The following is a 21,351-nucleotide window of genomic DNA, read 5'->3' on the forward strand; positions in this document are numbered from 1 at the left end:
TCTGTCTGTATATATGGAAGGGACTGTTGTACTATAAGATTATCTTAATTTATGTGTATAGTAACTGACTTTCAAAACAGTATGATAAGGAAATACTGTTATTGTGGTATTTGGGTGATGGCCTATTGTCTAATCTAGATATCAGACAGCAACTTTTGATGATGTAATAAATATTAATGATGTGCCCAAATCAAAACTCTGGGTCTTGAACCACTGTGAATTTTTGGATCTGGATCTAAATTTTGCTGCTCAGACCACTCTTCAAAAATTTAGTCATAATTCTGTGATTATAGAAAGTTCTAGCTGGAGCTAACTTGTTAATTCTTAAGTGTAGAGAATTCTCCATTTGGTACATGCCTTACTCTCACTCCCGGTGAATCTGAGGTCTCTGTCTAATCTAGCACAATGCAGAGAAAGATCAAATTTTCCTATCTAAAGTAATGGTACATGAGTCAGGAGAATATTAAATTTTATGCATTATACTTCTATTTAATAGTTCTGTACCTTGGTCTCTTTCTGAAAGGAGAACTACTCTGTGTCACTAATGACTACGTTGTTTCACTTCTTTGTTCCTCTAAAACACAAGGACTTCAGAAATTACCAGTATACGTTGCCAGTGGTCCAAGGTTTAGTGGTTGATATGGAAGTGAGAAAAACCAGCATCAAAATCCCCAGCAACAGATATAATGAGGTAATACTTAGAGTAAATATATATGTTTAGTCTAGTACAATTTAAAGATAAGAGGGATTGGGTCCAAAGGAATTTATTGTGTTTGCCATTGCCAATGAAAACTGCCTCAGAATTAAACTATAAATGTATTATGTATAAATTTTTTATATATGAATTGCCTACAGAAATGAGTTATGCACAGATCAATTCAGTGTGGCATTAGTTAAAAATAATGGATAGTTGCTCTTCTTTATACAGAGGTTATTACTTTTAAATAAACTTCAAATGTAATTAATTGAAAATCTGGGGTTAGAGAGTTGCAGATACTATTCTGATTTGAGTAAATGAATCAGTTAAATAACACATGCTGTATGGTGTAAAGTGAGGAAAAAATGAACTTTCTCCAAGTACATGTCGTGTGTTCATAGTGTTTGTGAAGGTATTTGTTGGATATTTGAAGATTTTAATGCAAAATATATCTCTGTACATTTAAAATAAGAGTTTGATTTAATTGCATGAGAAAAGCTTCAGCTGTCTTTTAGACTTAGTTGATGTTGACAGTCAGACTGTGGAGTGACAATCATTGATTTGAACAATATTGGGGACCAAACAATGGAGAAGTAATAATTCAATGGTGATGTATCTAAAGGGCTAGTGACAAATGATCTCCTTGAGGTTTTAAAGGAAATCAGTAGCGGAGACAGGAGTCAGTCTTATGCTTTCCATCTATGATATAGACCAAATAAGAATGAAACACAGAATAGGAGAGAAATGGATTTTGATACTTGCCAAATAGAGATGGAGCATCAATTTGAGAAAAGGCTGCATTTGTACTAATTCTTTCAAAGAGAAATGATCTGTCCAGGTAGATTCCTGCAAGTACTAGAGAGGTTTGCAAACAGAGAATTTATTATAGATACAACATATGAATCTGGGCACTAAACTAGGATTAGCCCTTTAATATCCTGCTAATTGGTCACTTGAAAAAAATACCTGAACAAACAGCTTCTGGGTTATGTATATAAGGGGATCACCACATTTGAATTTTCTTTAGGAAAAACTAATATAAATATAAAGGGGTTGCACAGGACCAGTCCCTCCACAGTTCTGTTCAAACAGAGCAGATATCAAGATTCTACAAGCACTGCAGAACTCATTTGATGAAGTGAAGTCTTGAAATTGTAGGATGCAGTGTGGTTCATAATGAAGTTAAAAATTGATTTTGGAGGTGAACTGGAATTGTCCATTTCTCTGGAGGGAAGCCCAGAATTCAGTGGATTATTGAACAAAATATATGGAAGAACTTACTTTCAAAATAATTTCTAGACTAACCTCTCTTAGTTTAAATGTATAATGGTTGAAATATGACTTAATTTGAGAGTTTGAGCTATGCCATTATTTGAACCAATGTAAATTAGGAACAGATAACTCCAGGAAGGTAAGAAAGTCAATTACAATTTAAAAAGGAAAAAGGAACTGTTAATTTAAAATAACCATTGCAAATTTGAATACACAACTTGAGAAATGCTAGGGTTCAAATTCTCAAATAATATTATCTTTGTCAACTATATACATTACATTTAATTTGAATTTTGTCTAATTAATAATCCAAAATGGTAACTGTTGCTACAATGCATTTTTTGACCTCTTGTGTTTACATTTATAACATTAATGTTGTAAATAGAGCTATATGCTTTATGCATTTAATCCTTTTACCTTCAAGGATGGGGTGGGGGCAACCGGAGTCTATCACCCAGCATCTGGAGGGGCTAGGATCTCTGAGGATACTTCTCCTGACTTATGCATTCATGTATCAAGGAATGCCTTGATGCATCAAGAGGATGCATTGAATGTAAACCTTCTAGCCCCAATGGGATGCTGAGTGGAGAACCGAGGGAAGGGGAGTATGTGGAGGGGAGGGGCACTTAGACTGCATGAGTGAGAGGGATATAATATTATACTCATTTTACAGATCGGGAAACTGAGACAGCAACTAAATAACATGCCCAAAGGCATACAGGGGACCATGACAGAGCCAGGAGTAGAATTGAGGAGCTTCTAGCTCCCAGTTCTGTATTCAGACCATACTGGCTCTCAAGAAGTAATATGCATTCCTTTGAGAAGAGAACAAGCAATTGCCTTGGAAGAGTTGTGCCTAAAATGCATCACTTTTGCAGACTTGTTTGAGACCGTATCGAGGTGTTTCCTGTGCAGAATGGCATTTTTAAAAGCTCTTAGAGCATCAGAGCAGATGCTGCATTTCGTATAAGGTTTCATATAACTGCATTTCATATCAGGTTTTCCATACAAAATGCATTCCAACATGCTTTAAAGTGGAAATAAAAGCAAGGGAGAGTGAAAATATGTATATAGGCAATGGGGAAAGCTATTTTTATATGAGATTTGAAAAGATGGAGTTACTGAGGCAGAAAGATACAGGAAGGCTAGTAACTGAATTATAAGGTGTATTAATTCTTGACTGCCATTGTGAAGGGGGGAAAAGCCCCCATTTCAGCTGGTACGGATCTAAAGCTATTGTACTTGAAGACTGTATATGCAATACACAATAGATGGTAGTTAATTTCAGTATGGTTTAACTGTTTGTCCAGTGTTTATGTATTTGTTACCGTCAGTTTTGTACTGTTTGCTAACTGTGCTAAACGGAACCTTGTGGAAATGCCTGTAGTAAAAAGGTGTATCAGCACCTCTGTATTAGTTGGGTTCAGTTTTCTGCTTGAAGCCGGGATTCAGCCTCTTGTTTATGTGAAGAATACAATGTATCTTCCTCAAACTTTACAGCACAGGAAAAATGGAAGTTTCTGGAGATTCTCAATTAATCCGTTTTTAAACATGAGACTTTTGAGAACATTTGTTTTCACCCCTTTTCTAACTAAAGGCTGGTTTATATCATTCGGACTGTCCAGTTAAAACTATTGAAATCTCATACACAGGCTACATTTGGAGAAATGTGCTTGTAATAAAGCAAAGATATTAACAATTACTTTATCCGGTCTTTACCTTTACACTCATAATTTTCCAGTACTCAGAATGATTGCCATTTCCTCTGACTTTCACTGGGACTTAAGACACCCAGTTGCATTGAAGTTACTCCTGCCCTCAGTACAGATGTCTGTTATTTCACTAATGCCCTGCTGTGTGAAAGTGAGGCTGCCATGTTGTTTCTAATGGGACTGAGGGCAAATGGTGCCCTTAGTAAAGGTGGCTCTCATTTCACTAAAGTCTTGCCTTTGGAACATGAGGTGCTGAAACCAGTATGAAACACACTACAGTAATACAAAACCTTAACTATGATTTCATGTCTCCCCCCCAAAAACACACCACACACTTAACCTGTGAGTGTTGAATATTTGCTGACATTGTAATTAAGGTTTTGTGTTGTACTGAGCGGGAGATTAATGTGTTGTGTGTAATGGGCTTCCTTTTCACTTGGAGGCAGAAGAGTGTAGTGTCTGGTGCTGTCAGTGAAAATGTGTTGATGTGAGCACAAGGGTACTGTTAAGAAGTGTCCCATAATGTGATATTTTCCTTGCTTTTTTGGGTTTCATTGAGAGGATGTTACGATTAATCTTATATGCAGTAGTGTTTTAGCTATGTTGGTCCCAGGATATCACAGACACCAGGTGGGTGAGGTAATCTCTTTTATTGGACTAACTTCTGTTGGTGAGACAAGCTTTTGAGCTTACAGAGTTTACGCAGTCCAGACCTGAAGAACTGCTCTGTGTAAGCTTGAAAGCTTGTTTCTCTCATGAACAAAAGTTGGTCCAATAAAAGAGATTACCTCATCCACCTTGTCTCCACAATTAATCTTACATGCTTACGCTCCTAAATTCCATTAACTTTCAGTGAGATTTAGGCACTTTTGAAAATGGGCATAGGTGCTTCTGAAAATTTTATGATGTGAGTGTTGTTGCCAAGTTTGCTAGTCTTTGCAAAGGTGTCACAGTTGAATACATTCTAATAAGATTCTTCAACCAGATTAAACCACACAAGCCACTGTTTATGCTAATAACCCATGTGAAGGATTTGAGGCTAAATGAAAGTGATAAACTTTCTTTTTGTTTGCAGATGATGAAAGCCATGAACAAGTCTAATGAGCATGTTCTAGCTGGGGGAGCATGCTTCAATGAGAAAGCAGACTCTCACCTAGTGTGTGTCCAGAATGATGATGGGAACTACCAGACGCAGGCCATCAGTATTCATAATCAGCCAAGAAAGGGTGAGATGGGACAGGTCTAAGGGAGCAGATGGAGGCTTTTCCCACCCAAAGCGCCTTGCATGACTTTCTTTTGTCTACTGTGCTGCCATTAAATATGTAAATATGCCAAAACAGGTTTTGCCTTTAATTCATGGACCTTCTGAAATTAATATTTAGCACAGAAACTAGTTACAATTGTATGATTAGAGAGCTCCTAGTACTTGATGGGGGCATGGCTTCCAAACATGCAGCATAATGGGAAGGCCTAATGCAAATGTGTGAATGAGAAAATGCCGTATTTGCCTCTGGATTACCTTGCCCAGCCTCCTGGCACTCCTTTTCCATGTCCACAGTTTAATCTGGTGTTTGAAGTATTGCATACTGTTGATGGGGATTTTTGTTCCCTATCTATGGTTCAGATCACACCTCTCTATGGTTACAGGTGGTGGTCAGTATTTGTCCAACTGAGATGTGAGATGGCAGCTTGCCAGTTCAAGGGCCTCACATAACTGACATAAAATAAAGCAGGTTTTCACACCCCTCAGGGACGTAGTTATAAGATGTAAGTTTGTAGTGCAGATCTGGCCTTAATGTACCTAACCCCTCCTCACCGAGAACTGCAAGAGCTGTGTGTGTGTATGTTAATTAGACCATTTGATTTTCTGGCTTTATTTTTTGTTAAGACCAGGTGAAATGATGCAATAGCAACTTAACATTCTTAAAATGTTAGAGCTTTTTTTTTTAACCAGACTTCATGTCAGAGTTGATAATCTTATGTAGAAGCTCCATGATGTCTCCAAATGAGTAAAAAAAAAATTTCTAACCCTGAACATTCATGGTCTTCATTCACAACTTCAGGATATTCTTTGGCATGTCGGTTCCTTTAGGGCTGGCACTAATTTCTAAGTAGTATTTTCTGTACATAGAGCATGGGAGGATGGATTTCAAGGAGCTCTGTTGTGGTATTGGAGACACAATGGCCATTCCAAAGGCTTTTGCTTTTAAGCTGGCTGGCAGCTAGTTTAGAAAATGTGAGCCATTCCCCTTCTGACTGGTCAATAGTACAATGTCATCAGCAAAAAGCCCAAGTAAGATTGTTTCTAATCACCTGAGGACTTTTTAAAGGTCATAATGTGCATGTTTACCCCTAAAACAGACCCCTCATTCTTAGTGAAAAAGAAACTAATTAAATATTAACGTTCTTTAAGGTTGGCAAAAATTGTCGTCAGGTTTAGAATATCATCAGAAAGGGCACCCTTGCTGCCCAAGCATCTGATACACACTGGAATCATAACAACTTTGTGCTACATAATTCCTTATTTATGTTACTAACTTGTGAGGATACAGCTACAATACCTGATTCTTGCATAAGGCATTGCTTTGACAAGAGCCTCTCTAAAATCAGTCTTGTTATTGCAGTGACTGGTGCCAGCTTCTTTGTGTTCAGTGGAGCTTTAAAATCCTCTTCGGGCTACCTTGCCAAATCCAGCATTGTGGAAGGTAAGGAATGAACAGCTTGCTCAAAGAACATTGCTTCCCTCCTGATAACTGTATATTTGAGCAGTGTGCACAGCTTAGTTCTTGTGCCCTGGGTATTTGAGAATCACTCTGATTACTCGGTGTTATCTCACGCTTTAGCTAAACACAGTTTTCCATTATGGCTCGTAACTTAATTTAACTGAGAAAATGAGAATAACTAGTCCAGATGCCCTGGGACACCAGTACAAGAAAATGAGGGTAAACGTGAAATACCTGGCTCCTGTGCTGGGGATCAGAGCTTACAATCTTTGACTGAAGTAGAAAATTGCAAGCATAAGAAATTTGGAGTTTATCTCCATAGCAAGAGATGAAGCCCTGCTGTTCTTTAGTCTGTTCATTTAATAGCCTTGCAGTGGCCAAGCTTATAAATTTCTGAGGTTTGTATCCTAGTATGTTGTCAGGTGATAGCGTGAAAAGTCAAGATTGTTTAGACTGGGTTGTCACCATAGTTCATTTTTCCTTTGCCAACAGTCAGATGATGGAGCGGAGTCTCCAGTTTATGAGCTCTCTCCTATATTTTTGGGGGAGGGTCATGGCTTATAAAAGTGCCACATTAAAACAAGGCTGAGTATATGTTGTTTTGCTACATTCTTTACTTAAACCAGAAATGATTTTTTTTAGTTCAGGATGCTAAGTTGGAAACTCATCAGTCGGAGAGTTGGGATACCTCGAGGAATTAGTAACTTGCTGTTTTATGGAACTGTTCGTTACCAAGTTACTTGTGCAAACACAGTTTATTCAGGCTGGTAATATCCAAAAGCTGTGACTTATTTTTAACAGCCTGTGTGAAATGAGTTGCTGGCCATGGTGGGATTCCTGGTGGTCAAATGCCCACATCACAAAAAACACTGTTACTGCTGGAGTCCTTCTTGCTGATCTCCTTGGAGGCCAAATATTTGCATGATCATGATGGTTTACCTCTCATATCTCGAGGTGGGATTTCCAGAACAGGGGTGCAGTGCAGTGGCAGGGTTGTGCACATAAGCTCATGGTTGCCATTGCTAACGTTGAACCTGTTCTGTAGGTAGACTTCAGCTTTCACTGGTACGTCCTCCAGGCCGCGTTCATAAATGTTACATGGTATAAACAATGTGTTGAGGATGGGAATGCTACTAAGCCGACAGCTTTCTATAGCGTTACTACTCATGGCCTTTCAAATAGATATTGCACGTTGACATTTAATCGTAACAGGAAGAATGCTTTTAGCCCTGTTGTGAATGTTCTCTCTTAAAAGTGGCTGTTGGTTGTTTCTGATAATGATAATTCTTGATTCCTTAGATGGTGTAATGGTCCAGATAACTGCTGAGAACATGGACTCCTTGAGGCAGGCTCTGAGAGAGATGAAAGACTTCACTATTACTTGTGGCAAAGTAGATGCTGAAGAGCCTCAGGAACATGTTCATATTCAGTGGGTGGATGATGACAAAAACTTTAACAAGGGGTGAGTAGATGAATAATCCCTTGACACTTTTACAGTGTTTATTTGGCTCTGTTTTGTCTGCTGCTGTGTGTCTGTATAGCTTACTAAGAGCATATTCTATCTATGAAGACTCCACATGCTTTGTGATTTGTAGAGTGCTCCAAGTTTCTCAGATAACATTTGTGACAAGATAAAGGAAGAGTAATCATAGAAGTGTTTGACTTTTTGCAAAATAATTCTTTATTATATGTTTGTTAAAACTCTGAGGAGCTGATACTGAAAGGTAAAGAGTGACTTCCTCAAGTCAGTATGGATTGCACCATTGAGTTGCACCATTAGTTTGAGAGATCAGACTTTTGTATCTGTTATTAAAATGGGGCTGAGGTAAATAGAACTTCAGTGCATCAGTTTAGAAAGTTATCAAGGCTACAGAAAGATTTCTGCTATTGCAAATTTCCAGTTATTTTAAACCATTACACTGGTTGTAAAAGGCCACCTAGCTGCTAATTTTTGAGTGCCGAATCTTGCACGCTAGGAAGGTTTCTTATTCCTTCCATTAAGCTCACGTTCAGTGGTGTTGTGGATAAAATCTGATACATGCTGGACAGCAGCAGTGAATCTAGAACCTTGAATCTGAAACCTTAACAATCAATGCAAGATGGTGAGTACACGGCAATTTAAGCATTAGGGCACGCAATGTGATGGGCGAGGTTGAAAACTCAAAGAAGCATGGATAGGAGCAGCAGCCTAGAAAAGGAGAGTGTTCTTTAGCTAAAGACATTTCACATGTGTTTGGGACTGTTTGTGAAGTCCCACAGAAGTCGCCATTTCAGGGCATTAGTTGGGCTGCTTGCTCTGTTAAATTCAGTGTAAGTAAGATTTTAGACATGACTGAATTGTACTATTTGATTTGATATTTATAAATAAATAAAATTCCTATCACTCTGCAATAAATCTACATAGGTTTCTGCATGTTCCATGTGTGGAGAGTTCATCAGTCCCTTGTGAGGTCACAGCTCAAATATAAGGCTATTGCAGATCTAAGGCAAGCAACCTCTCTACTCCCCAGCCTCAACTCCACCTAGTCTAGGAGGATTTCAAGTCTAGATACTATATCTGAGTGTTTCCAGTGTGATACGGCAGAAAGCACTGCACTTTTCAACTGTCTCCATTGTAATTATCTGGGGTAAACTCTCAACACAGCAGGAAGACAATTTCAAAAAGCCTGATTACTGTTGAGATCCATACACCTGTTCACACCACCATTATTGGAATTAGCGATGATATTCAGTAGCATTGTGTTTGGTACATTGAGAGAGATCTTTCTCTGGAGATCTCCCTTCTGGGATAGTTTGTGTTTGTCCCTTTTAGAAAATGTGGCAAGTCACTGTATGGCAGTTTAAATTGCAGAGTGCTCACTTTTGAAATAACCTGCAGTGGGGTCACTTTGAGAATCCAGGTAAGTCAAAACAAGTGCCCTTCGCAACCCTTATATGAGGTTTTCCTTTACAATGTCCTCTGTTCTGCAAATCTACTCAGATGGCCAAATTTGAAATCAGGTTTTATATGATGATATTTAGTGTTTGGAGGCATTCTGTTAACTTAAAGTTGTTTTTCCCTTCCTCTTTCTAGTGTTATAAGCCCCATTGATGGCAAATCCATGGAGTCTATAACCAGTGTGAAGATATTTCATGGCTCGGAGTATAAAGCAAATGGAAAGGTCGTTAGGTGGACGGAGGTAAGAAAACAAAACTAATCTGCACATAAAACAGGAGTCTTGGTGCTTTGTGACTAAGGAGCTATAGAATGTAGTCTCCCTCTGTAGAATGCAACAGAGGGTCCTGTGGCACCTTTGAGACTAACAGAAGTACTGGGAGCATAAGCTTTCGTGGGTAAGAACCTCACTTCTTCAGATGCAAGTGATCCTGCTAATAAATAGTTATTTGTGATGAAGATTGTTTTTTTTTGTTTTGTTTTGTTCAGGTGTTCTTTCTGGAGAATGATGACCAACATAATGGTCTAAGTGACCCAGCAGATCATAGCAGACTGACTGAGAATGTGGCCAAGGCTTTCTGTTTAGCTCTCTGTCCTCACCTTAAGTTATTGAAGGAAGATGGAATGACTAAGCTAGGTCTGCGTGTTACACTTGACTCGGATCAAGTAAGTTGTAAATAGAATCTACTAGTTTAAGTTGTCAGTCGTCTTGTTTTGGGGGTGTGGAGAGAGGGAGCTGAAAAGGGGACATGAGAGTTCAACCATTCTATTGCTTGATTCTGGAGGCTAGGAATTGGCAACATTAAATGCCACTCTATTAGCACTTAATGCTGCAAAATAATTTTTTCTAGAGGAAGAGGGTGGTTTTTTCTTTCCTGTATTCATGTAATTTTGACCTGTCACTTCTTGTCCTCAAAGGAAACCTGTACAACACTTCCAAAAGATGAGCCTGGAACTTAAATTCATAACTGCTAAACACCAAAAAATCATGGTCTCTATAAAGAGACTGGTTTTATGGCTCCTCAAAGGCTTATTACAACCATGACTGCTGAGGTGTTAATTGCCTCCTCCATTTCAAGTGTTTTCTTGCAATATGTGTTAACCATTTATGCGTAACAATCTGTCCCATCTTGTATTTCTCTGTGACCCTCTGGTTACCTTTTCCAGACCTGAAGAGCCCGGTGAAGGCCTGTCTCTTCCAACCATAGAAGTTGGTCCACTAAAAAGAGATTACCTCACCCACTTTGTATCTCATCTAATTTTGAGGCATTTTTTGTTAGTTCACATTAGGTAGTGCTTTTGACATCCATACTGGAACCCCTGAACTCTCAAAGCAATTGCATCACTTGCAGTATGGTCAGAGATCCCAGTGGAATACCTCCTCTTTTAAAGCTTTCACTTTGTATCTTTTAGGTTGGCTATCAAGCTGGGAGTAATGGACAGCCACTGCCCTCTCAATACATGAATGACCTGGACAGTGCCTTAGTTCCAGTGATTCATGGAGGAGCATGTCAGCTGAGTGAGGGGCCAGTCATAATGGAGCTCATCTTTTATATTCTGGAAAACATCTCATAAGAGGACTTCATTTTCTGTTCAGACCTGTTCCAGCAGCAGTTGTATCTGAATCATTTGCACTTTAAAACTGGAAGATTAAGCTTTTGTTAACACTATTGGGGGGAGGGGGGGAGTTGTTCCATAATTCTAAATCTTCTATGCATTGTCAACAAACAGAGGATCAGGGCAGCTTCTATACTACAAAATGTCTATGCTATCCTTGCAGCTCATACAGTTCTGTTACTGTTTAGAAAAATAATGCTCATATTTAAAGACTTAATTACAGTCATGTACTCTAAATGCTCAAACGGGTGCAAAGATCACTGGGGCGTAAATAAAAGATGAAATGTCAAATTTGTACTGTTTGTAGATGGACATGTAGAAGAAACAATCAAGACCTCCATTCTGACCTCATCATTAATGCCATTTGTGGTTATTCTGTAGACATTAAAAAGTAATGTTTACATTATTTTGACCAGATTACTGGTTGAAGTACATCAGAGACACTTTAGGATATGCCTAGTGAGTTGCATGGGAAGGTTACCTAGCCAAAAAAAATGGCATATGAGGCTGCCAATCATTCAGTCTGAATGAAAGAAAGGGCATATCTTGGACAGTGGTATATAATTTAAACTTGCAGTTTTGTGTGTATATTAGGCTAGTATACTTATTTTTTCCCTACTTGTTATAAAAATTGTCACCTCAGATTTCTATAACCTAGAAAAACTTTGCCATTCTGTATTTTGTTTATGAATCTCAATGGTATACACCTGTCACAGGTAAAAGAAAAGTTAGCCCTAAAGTGCGGTTATGGTATTCCTGTTCCCCCAGTAGGTCCTGCTTTATAAAGAAAAGTAACACCCAGGGCACTTTTGTAAGTCTCCTCATTGCTGTAGACTGTAGTGTAACACTAGTGTCATGTAACACAATTTGCACTTAACACTTCATATTAGCAGCACCATGTAACGCTTACCCCCATAACAAAAGCACAAAGTGGCTGTTGCATGATGTGCTAAAAAAGAGGCTTTTGGTTCAGCTCAGAAAACTTGCACTTGGCCTCACCTACAAACAAAGGGCAGGTGAGAGGGGAGCAGCTGCTCACTTCTGCTACACAGCATTAGGAAAACGAGGAACAGCCAATACGAATGTGGTTCCACATTCTTACTAAATCAAATTTCCATCCAAAGAACATGGCTAGTAAGTGGAAAGAGCTGAAAGCAGGAGTAATGAGCTAGTTTAGCCATGCATAGGCGCTGCTGCTTGACTGTTACGACCCTCTTCTTGGGGATGGGAAGAGACGAGAAACACTGTTAAAGCAAGTCTTTGAATCTGGCCAACTTTTAGTGGTGACCTCCGTCAATTCTGATTTGAAACTAATTTGCACTGTGGAAAGAGCAGCTTTTGCAGCAGAACAAAGGAACAGTAAAGCTAGAGTTAGGCTGATACAAGCAAATAGACATAGCAGAAGGGAAACAACTCTACAGGTAGCAATCAATGTATTTTACAAAAAGGTACAATAGCTGTATAGGTGCTGAATGGAATTGTGAATAAATGGCTACTGCTTTTTTAAAAACAGTAAAACTATCCACATACAGTCTAGAAAATTCCAGCTGCCACCTCAGGACATGTCTGGAAGGAAGAGTTGTAGAATAAATAAAAACAATCACTGGACAGGAGAGCACTTAGTCTCACTTTTTGTTTGCATTAAAATTCACCTTATCTCTGTCATTTGGTAATAGGTGGCCATGTGCTACTCTTAAAATGTTTCTGGCTGATCAAAGTTTAAGTTCCTACACAGCAATCCAAGAGGCTTCCTGCATTTCATTTGTTTTGCTGTAAAGAAATGTAATTAAGTTTGACTTGAGTTATTTTGAAATTCCCTACAACACATTTTGTTTTTGCACACTCTTGAGTGTTGATATACATGTCTACAGAGTGTAAGTAAAGCTCTTTTGATTGACAACTACCATAAAATCCTACTGCTGGAAACTCCATTCCAGCACTGCCACGGCAGAAGTTTTTCAGTTACTTTAGTTCCATTAAGTTATGCTTATTGAGGCTAAAAAAAAAACAATCTTCTCTTCCTTACCCCTAGGAGTCACTTAGGTTTGGGTTATGGTTGTGCAAAACACTATTGACTGGTGACTGACTTGTTTGCTTCAATCATAGCCTTTTAAATGACCTTAAAATTACCATATTGTTAAGAAAATGAGTACTTGTTTTAGAAAAAAATTGTACTTTTAAAATTCAGTTAGTTAACACTGCAAAAAACTGCATATTATATTTTTATTTTCAACATGTAGTTTTGTATATTAAATTTATTGAAATTAAAAACTAAATACTGTATTGTTTTAATCCTATCAGGAAGCAGAAGTGCTGCCTTTAGGTTGGAGAGTCTGTTGTCTATGAACTTGATCTACCTGACCATATGCTGCAGTAGCACTGACACCCCATGCAGGCAAAGCCTTCTTTTACTGTCAATCATTTCTTCAGGCTCATGTAGTTTAAGAACACACATCAAGCAGTTTTGGTACCATATCATTTTATGTATAGTCTATAAAAAATTCTGCAAACAGCAATGATCCAGTTTTCTACACAAATAAGAGTGGCTATTTTTCAATCAATTAGTAAGTCGCCTAGTGAAACACTCCAATCCTTCAGAAAACCCTGTCATGTTAAACAGGCCATATCAGGCTTTACTGATTCCCAAGCATTAAGAAAATGAAGGCACACAAAGCAGGCTGAGTTGGACTAAACAGTGGGGGGGGTGGGGGGGGGGGGGGGGGAAACAGGGCAGGCAACTGATAACCAATTCAAAACCCAGAGCTGCAACCCTATTCTAAAAAAAATCCTCATATCCTATTGTTCCCTTAAGCCAAGGCACATCTAGTTAAGAGTGCGGCAAGAGCATGCAGAGGAGATGGGATACACTGCTGCTAAAGCTCTGCTTAAAGTGAACTATTTTCTTCATCCCAGGACACTTCTAGGAGGAGCATACAGATCTTCAGAAGGGCCTGAGGGTGATCATAAGAGGAAGCAGTAGGTGGTATTCAATGCATAAGAGCATATATGCCTGAAAAAGAGTTGCTTCTAGCACAAGCTAGCCATGCTGGGAGCATAAAGTCTCATTTGCAAATTAATTACCTTGCACTGCTCCAGTGATTTTTTTTTAAGAGCAAACCATTACAGGTTTCACGCACCACTATGAAACAGTCCCTGCAGAGGATAGTTATGATGAGTTTATAAAACATTCATCTGGTGCTAACATTAGTAGTCCCATCTTAAGGCAAATCAATCCATTTTGCATAGATCAGTTCCATTTTTCCCCACTAGTAGTAAGTTTCCAGGGCCTTACAATACTTGCCTTATAAAACTTAACACACACTAAGGTAGTTACCAAAATAAAGACATGTTATGTCCAGTAGTGCATTCATTTAACATCTTTGGTGCTCGCAGGTAGCAGTGTCCTATGTACAAACTCGATTCTGCAGCTTTTAGCATTCCTGGATCTGAAAAAAAAACATAACGTCTTGCCACAGTGCAAAGTATGTATCCCACAATTAAGGCTACATACTGTTGACATTGTTCTGTCTGATGGCTAACTCGCAGCCTTCATAGAAATCCCAGGCAAAACTCTTCATTAAGTTACAGTTAAAGTGACTGAAGATAGACAGTGTTAAATTATAGGTGACCAAAAGTTAGTGCTCTCAGCACGTCTAGTAATGTCACTGCTTCAAGTGTGTGGGCAAATACGTCAGCCCTGGAGTATCTTGAGGTCTACAGCCATGCAGCCAAACTTTGTACAGTATATCTCACAGTCACCCTGGTTGGCTTCTTAGGGTGGTGCCGAGTCTCAAAGCCCAGGGCAACTGATGAAGGGCTAAAACTAGCAGCATAGACATTCCTGCTTGGGCTGGAACCTGGTTTCTGAAATCCGATGAGGGGGAGAGTCTAGGAGCCTGAGTTCCAGCCTGAGCAGGAACATTTACGTGTCTATTTGTAGCCCCAGAGACTGAGCGTGAATCAACTGACCCAGGCTTTGAGACTCAGTGCTATGGGTTTTTTTTTTTTTTTGCAGTGTAGACATACTCTTAACTCAGCACTTAGTGATTTTCAATGCTCCAAATTTGGACCTGAGCACTAGACATCATCCAGATCTTTCAAATAATATATAAAGTCTGTGGTAACTAGGACATGATAAATCAGGATAATAGTCACCTACTTCACAGAGGTGCTATCTAAGCTTAATTACTATTTGTACTGCAAAATGAGCGATGGCAAGAAAGGTGCCATGACAGGTGGGGGGAGAGGGGAGCCTGAGACTGCTCTGAACTCTAGGAGCCCAAGGGAAGGGGGAGGGATTACTGTGCATATACTTACATCATCAACTTTTTACTAGGACTGAGTGCTTTGGGGCAGCCTTTTTGTTCTATGTACAGTGTGGTCCGCAAATGGGCTCCTAGATGCTGTCACACTATAAATTAGTAATATCTGCTCAAAAAGTGAGCCGTCAATTTTTCTCTCCACAAGTACTGATGGCTTGCAGGAGCACTACTAAGCTTTAGACCCATACACTGACAGGAGAGAGAGAACCTCCAGTGATTCACACAACAGGGCTGAGTACTGAGTAACCACTCTCCTAGGGGTTCATGAGCACAGCCCAAAGCTGAGAGAGCAGGGACAGTTTTAAGAATTACGGTTTCAGACAATCCATACAACTGGTACATCAGAACATTTTGAAGAAAAACTATACTTCTTGGTGTATACTTACACACAAAATCTACATGTAAAGAACATCCAAGTTAATGCAAGCACTCCACAGACAGGAAGTGCTAGGTGTATACAGTTGCCCAGGGAATCTTAATCCAGCTCCCTTGTGCATCCAATTCGTACACTGAATGAGGTAGGGACACTGTGGAAAAATTGTATGTGATCATGTAATTAAGTTATGCACAAGGGGGCTGCATTAAGATTCCACAGGCAGCTTTACATCTGGCATTTCCTAACTTTCCTTCGAGTAGATTTCTTTGTATGTAAATTTATTCTAAAACAAAAGGTTAAAAAGAAAGATACTTCACAGGGGGAAGAGATGCTATCTAAGCTGGATCCAAAATGGTGGATGGTAGGAGGGGAACCTTAGTTTGATTCTTCCCCTACTCGCTACTGCTACAACTGTTTTGCCAGCAACCAGATGTTCCCTCTACAGTGTGTGCATGAGCCCAGTTCTTCAGAATGTTCAAGTTGTTATTTTGGCATGATACTATTATTTCCTGAAGAATGCAAGTAACAGAAGGGAAATGGCAATTTCAACAGTTTATACCACAGCTAAACATAAATGAAATTTACTAGACAAAGGTAATTTTTCTAGCCCAAGGCCTTTCTTCCTGCTAAATTTCAACAGTCTTATGCAAACAATAGGAGGATTAGGAAAAAAAGACCAAAAGAATCTTTTATAAATGAAAGTGTTAAGCAATGTAAGTTCAGGAATTGCTACCAGTTCCCGCTATGATATTTAACCTTCACATCCAATTGATTGAGATTGGTATAGGGAACACAATCAGATTTTGAATAGAAATAAACATTTAAAACAAAAAATCAAAACATCACTAGAAATAATAGGGAAGATCCATCTAGGAGCCTGAGCCACACAGGTAGGTCACTGACCGTGTAAGACATTCTATTTCATGCAGAGATTGTTAGTGGCTCTCAACTTCTAGCCAGAAGCACAGTTGGAAGAAAGGAGTGTTCATACCTTAGGATAACTAATGTTCAAGGATCAACCAGTTTTCTGTAATTGTTTGAAGATCTTGACCACTGAGTGGCTCCCTGAGTCTCACTTTCACCTCTAGTTTCCCTCCGGTGGGCTTCCTACCATCCAGAATCTGAAAGCACCACAAAAATAAGATTGCTCTCTTACACACACACACACACGTGTGTGTGTGTGCAAAAAGAAATACTGTAATGTCTTGTGGCAATCTCACTGAAAAGGGCAGCTGTTTTATGCCTCCCATGTGGTTATACAGGATCAATATAAATGTGCTATAACACTGACATTCAATAGAATATTCAACAGGGCTGGGTCGGTTTGTATTAAAGAAAGGCCTTTCATAATAGCCGAAGTTCTCTGAAAAATAAATGGATTTAACTTTTATATTCTTGTATTTATTTACCAAGACACACAAGGGATGTGTCTGGTATTTTATTTGCAGACAGTATTAAGACCATGTCTACACTAGAGTTTTGTTGACAAAAGTTATGATGCTTTAATTAAACCGCTGTTGCCTGTCCACACTATGCTCCTTGTGTCAACAAAGTGCATCCTCACTAGCAGCTCTTGCATCGACACAGAAAGCAGTGCATTGTGGGTAGCTATCCCACTTCAACTGGCCACAGGATGCTTTGGGAAGGGTTTGCAATGCCTCATGAGGCAGTTACAGTGTCACATGAGGCCGGTTTCTCAATCCCACCTAGATTACCAGCTGATTTTCAACTGAAGTATGTGCGTATGTGTGTGTGTAGAGACAGAAACAGTGTGTGTTGGGGAAGTATGTGAAAGACTGTGTGGGGGGGATGTATATGTGAGAGCGACAGAGAGTGTATTTGGGAAGTGTGTCAGCATACTGTCTCGTGCTCTTCAGACAGCCGCTTGAGCAATCAATCCTGGGGGAAGGGGACACCCCCCTCCCCCATCAGTCCCTGGCTCTGCACAGCAGTCTCTCTGCCCCCCTTCTCCCTCAGCAGCAGCCTGCTCTGCCTGCCTGCCGATTCCACATTAATGGGTCTGTGATTCCTTCCGTGGTCTCCCACAGCCTCCTTAGCTACTGGGAGCGGCGTCCTCGGCAGCTCCGTGAGCTCTCCACGCTGAGGAATGTCAGAACTTCGAAAGGGAGCTTCGAATGTCGAAGCTTTGAAAGGGGAGATGCACAGGCTTGCAGGGCAGTGGAGTTCAAAACAGTGAGCAGAGCGGGCACGGCAGGCATCGTGGGAGACTAACTTTGCTGCAAAAAACTTTATGCCTCTCATCGAGGTTGTTTTATTTTACCACCAAATATAGCTTTGTAGTGTGTACACCTCCCCTGTTTTGTTGGCAAAAGCTGCCTTTTGCTGACAAAACTGTGTAGTGTAGACAAGGCCTTACTTAGATTAATAATTTTATGGCCAGAAGTAGTAGTTACTCTCCTTGTGAAGTAACAAGATTCGAGTCCCTGTGGATGCTCCACAACCCCTCCCCCCCACTTCGGGTTCTCATCATACACTCTGTGTTGGAGAAGGAACTGAGGAGGGTTCGCCCGCGCAATGCTGGTTAGACACGTGGGAGAGCGCAAGGAGGGGGGAAGCAGCGCATGCGCAGGCCAAACAGACACTGCAACCAAAATTCTCCGATCAGCAGCGCAGGGACGCAGACACCTACAGTGGAGCACCCCTACGGACACTACTTAAAGAAGAGCCATTATGACCATCCAGCTTGACCTCTTGAGTAACACAGGCCATAGAATCCCACCCAGTCATTTCTGCATCAAGCCCACAATTTTTCTTTGAGCTAGAGCAGATCTTTAGAAATATATCCAGTCTTGATTTTAAGATTGCAAATGATGGAAAAGACACAACCTCCCTAGGGGAGTTGTTCCAATGGTTAATTACTCTAATTGGTCAGGAGTGAGCTATCTTATTCCTTTTATCACACAAGAGGGAAGGGGTGAGGTTGTAGCATATGTAATAAACAACAATAGAACATATTAGTCTGATGAGGTTTTTACTGGATGTTGTAGAGAGGCGGCCAAGATGACATCTTCTAGGCATGTATGTATATATATATCTATATACATATATCTATCTATATATCTATACACACATATATATATACACACACATACATATATATATATATATATATATATATATATATATATATATATATATATATATATATATATATACACACACACACACACACACACACACAAATAAATATGTAGCTTTCACTACACCTGAATGCTCTAACATTTTGTTATTGCTACATCAACAGAAGAACAAAGCATACCTCAATTATCTCTCTAATTTCACATTCTGATTCCAGTTTGTCTAGTTTCAAATGTGCTGTTCCCACTTGCTTGTCACTTCTGAAAAGGCCCCTGTTTTAAAGAAAGTTGCCTTAGTGGAAGGAGGACAGGCTTTCTTAACACATCAAAAGAGACGAATGGTATGAGGTCATGCCCCCTTTCATCAAGGTTTTAGGATCGTGACAGTAAGGGCCTGGCTACCCAGCTGTACTAAAATGGAGGAACAAAGGATTAAAGTCTTTAATCAATTAAAATAGGAGAATTAGAAGAAAAGAAAAGAGGTGAAAACTCAAAGTCATGGAGTAAAAGAAACAAAGGCTTGGCCTAGCACTCTAATGACAGGACCCTTCATCACTATGCAGGAGAGTCAGACTTTAGAACAGTCGTAGGACACCCACTCTCCCAGACTGTCCTGGATACCCCATAATCAATCAAGACCTTTGTGGGGGAAAATCAGCTGGACAGAAGGGAACTGTCTCCAACACAGGATGTGCCAAAGAAGCTTCTACAAGACATTACTTATTAGAGCTGGTTGAAAAGAAAGTTTGACAGAAAAGTTTTCCATTGGAAAATGAAGTTTCATCAAAATCTAAATGTTTTGTGGGAAGTGTCAATTTCAACAAAATTTGACAGGAGAAAATGAAAAGCAATGGACTTTCTTGTTTCATTATTGTCAAAATCCTGTTTCGATAAGGTGGTAGAAATGTTTTGTTTCAACTTTGTCCTTTCAATTCATTTAGTTACAAAAATATTAAAACATTAATTTTATTCTATTAAATATCTTCTATAATAGTTTAAACATTACTGAAACCTTTTTGAAATTAAAACCCTTTTTTTTTCAAAATTTCCATTTTGTGGAAAATGTTAACATTTTGTTTCAATTCAGAATGAAAACAATTCTGAAGTGTCAGTTTTCCACATAATGAAAATTCCATTTTCCAGCCAGCTCTATTATTTACATAGCACTGTCTCTTTGTATGGCATTTTACAGAGCATGGCACTTACAAGCAAGTAGTAGCCAGAGAGAGTCTGGAGCTAATGCAGTCCTCTGAGGAATGGTCAAAGGGTAACCCAGGTTCAGAGACCACACCACATTCTCATACCTGCCTGGCTCAGATAGCGACAAAATACTTTGAGACAGGCACATACTGACTGTCAAGGCTGGAAAAGTGATTTTATGGAGCTTAGTAATACACAATTCAAGATCATGATGGGAACCAGTGTATGCTGGAATGACTAATGGTTCCCAAAGAACATGGTATTGGGAGAACGATTAGAAAAATTCTCCTCAGTTTCTTACAGCTAAACAGTTTTATAATCAGTGACCTGTCTTTCCAAAGTGTTAGCCTCGAGCCCCATGGTCAAGCCATTTTGTAGAATCTTGAGTGGCCATTATTTTATATAAATTTATCTTGATACATCTCACTTGTAGTATTTGAACCTTGGCTGTTGACGCTGCAGACATAATTGTAAGTTTCCTTCAGGATTTTGAGTATTTATTATCTTCTTTCAAATGTCCACATGACTCTAGCACATTCCTTTCCATTTCCAGGTGGATAGTTTTAACAGCACCAAATATGGGCCCTGTTGCTGTACATCCTTCCCTGTTGGGAGCATGAGGGGAGATTCCAGTATATCTAAATAATGCCAGGCCAAGAAGTGGTGACCAGAATAATTGTGCCTTGTTCCTTTTTGTGACCTTCTTTACCATTTTCATTATCAGCAGAGTGGGAGGCATAAATGAGATCCTCCTGAGATAAGATTTCCATAGTCTGATTCAGTGCAATTACTGGCTGGAAGGGAAGCATGAAATTCTGCAAGGTCCCACTGGGTATTCGTGCATGAGATCAACATGCCCAGGGGCTGAGTTAGGGATTTTAGTACAGAAAGGGGGGGAGGGGAAACAGTGTTTGACAAATCAAAGACACTATCTTCCGCTTCCTCTCTTCTGAGATAAAGACTATCCTGGCCAGCATCCAGAACAACTCACAGATGCTGGAGATTTGTGAAGGTTGTAGCTGGATCTTCCCCCTTCTTTATTTCAGAGCCACGTTCCTGAAGAGATATAATGATGGTTGCTATGCCCTGCTATGACTTTGGATGAGGGTCTGATGAGATGGTCATCCAGAAAACAGGTAGATGTGGGTCCCTTTCTTTTGGAGGGAAGCTATCAGGACAACTGGGATCTTCATAAATACATGTGGATGTTGTAAGTCTGAAATGTGAGTGCTCTGTATTGAAAAGTGTTTCCTGTTTAAGAAAAACCCAAAAGGCATCTCCACTGATGACAACTCATTAAATCTGAGGGAGATTTATCATTACATACTGAAGATATAGAGTGTTGGAAGGATGTTACTGTAATGTCTCTGTTGGTTTGTTTCAGAAATGTGTGAAATTC

The 21,351-nt window shown here is 39.5% G+C and overlaps 2 protein-coding genes across 13 annotated transcripts in view; one reads left to right on the top strand and one right to left on the bottom strand.

Annotated features, from left to right (window-relative positions):
• The window catches only part of ZFYVE9 (zinc finger FYVE-type containing 9), a 98,342-nt gene extending 85,110 nt beyond the window's left edge, over window positions 1–13,232 (top strand). For 3 of the 7 annotated variants that reach the window (XM_065553827.1, XM_065553828.1, XM_065553830.1), the window contains 7 exons: window positions 587–691; window positions 4,757–4,907; window positions 6,306–6,386; window positions 7,704–7,866; window positions 9,478–9,583; window positions 9,829–10,005; window positions 10,753–13,232. In XM_065553827.1, the coding sequence (XP_065409899.1) occupies window positions 587–691; window positions 4,757–4,907; window positions 6,306–6,386; window positions 7,704–7,866; window positions 9,478–9,583; window positions 9,829–10,005; window positions 10,753–10,914 (945 nt within the window). In that variant the 3' untranslated portion in view covers window positions 10,915–13,232. Of the gene's footprint in view, window positions 1–586; window positions 692–4,756; window positions 5,004–6,305; window positions 6,387–7,703; window positions 7,867–9,477; window positions 9,584–9,828; window positions 10,006–10,752 lie in introns of all 7 variants that reach the window. The other 4 variants (XR_010589594.1, XR_010589595.1, XM_065553829.1 and 1 more) reach the window with 2 other exon arrangements.
• A 186-nt stretch (window positions 13,233–13,418) lies between these two features.
• Window positions 13,419–21,351, bottom strand: part of CC2D1B (coiled-coil and C2 domain containing 1B) — a 74,746-nt gene continuing 66,813 nt past the window's right edge. For all 6 annotated transcript variants that reach the window (XR_010589597.1, XR_010589596.1, XM_005284806.4 and 3 more), the window contains 3 exons: window positions 18,935–19,025; window positions 16,646–16,775; window positions 13,419–14,402 (listed from right to left, as the gene is read on the bottom strand). Coding sequence is in view for 4 of the 6 variants with exons in the window: in XM_005284806.4 (XP_005284863.2) it covers window positions 16,656–16,775; window positions 18,935–19,025 (211 nt within the window). In the remaining 2 variants the exon portion in view is untranslated. The remainder of the gene's footprint in view (window positions 14,403–16,645; window positions 16,776–18,934; window positions 19,026–21,351) is intronic.

Source organism: Chrysemys picta, chromosome 8, assembly GCF_011386835.1.
Source record: "Chrysemys picta bellii isolate R12L10 chromosome 8, ASM1138683v2, whole genome shotgun sequence".
NCBI lineage: Eukaryota > Metazoa > Chordata > Testudines > Emydidae > Chrysemys > Chrysemys picta.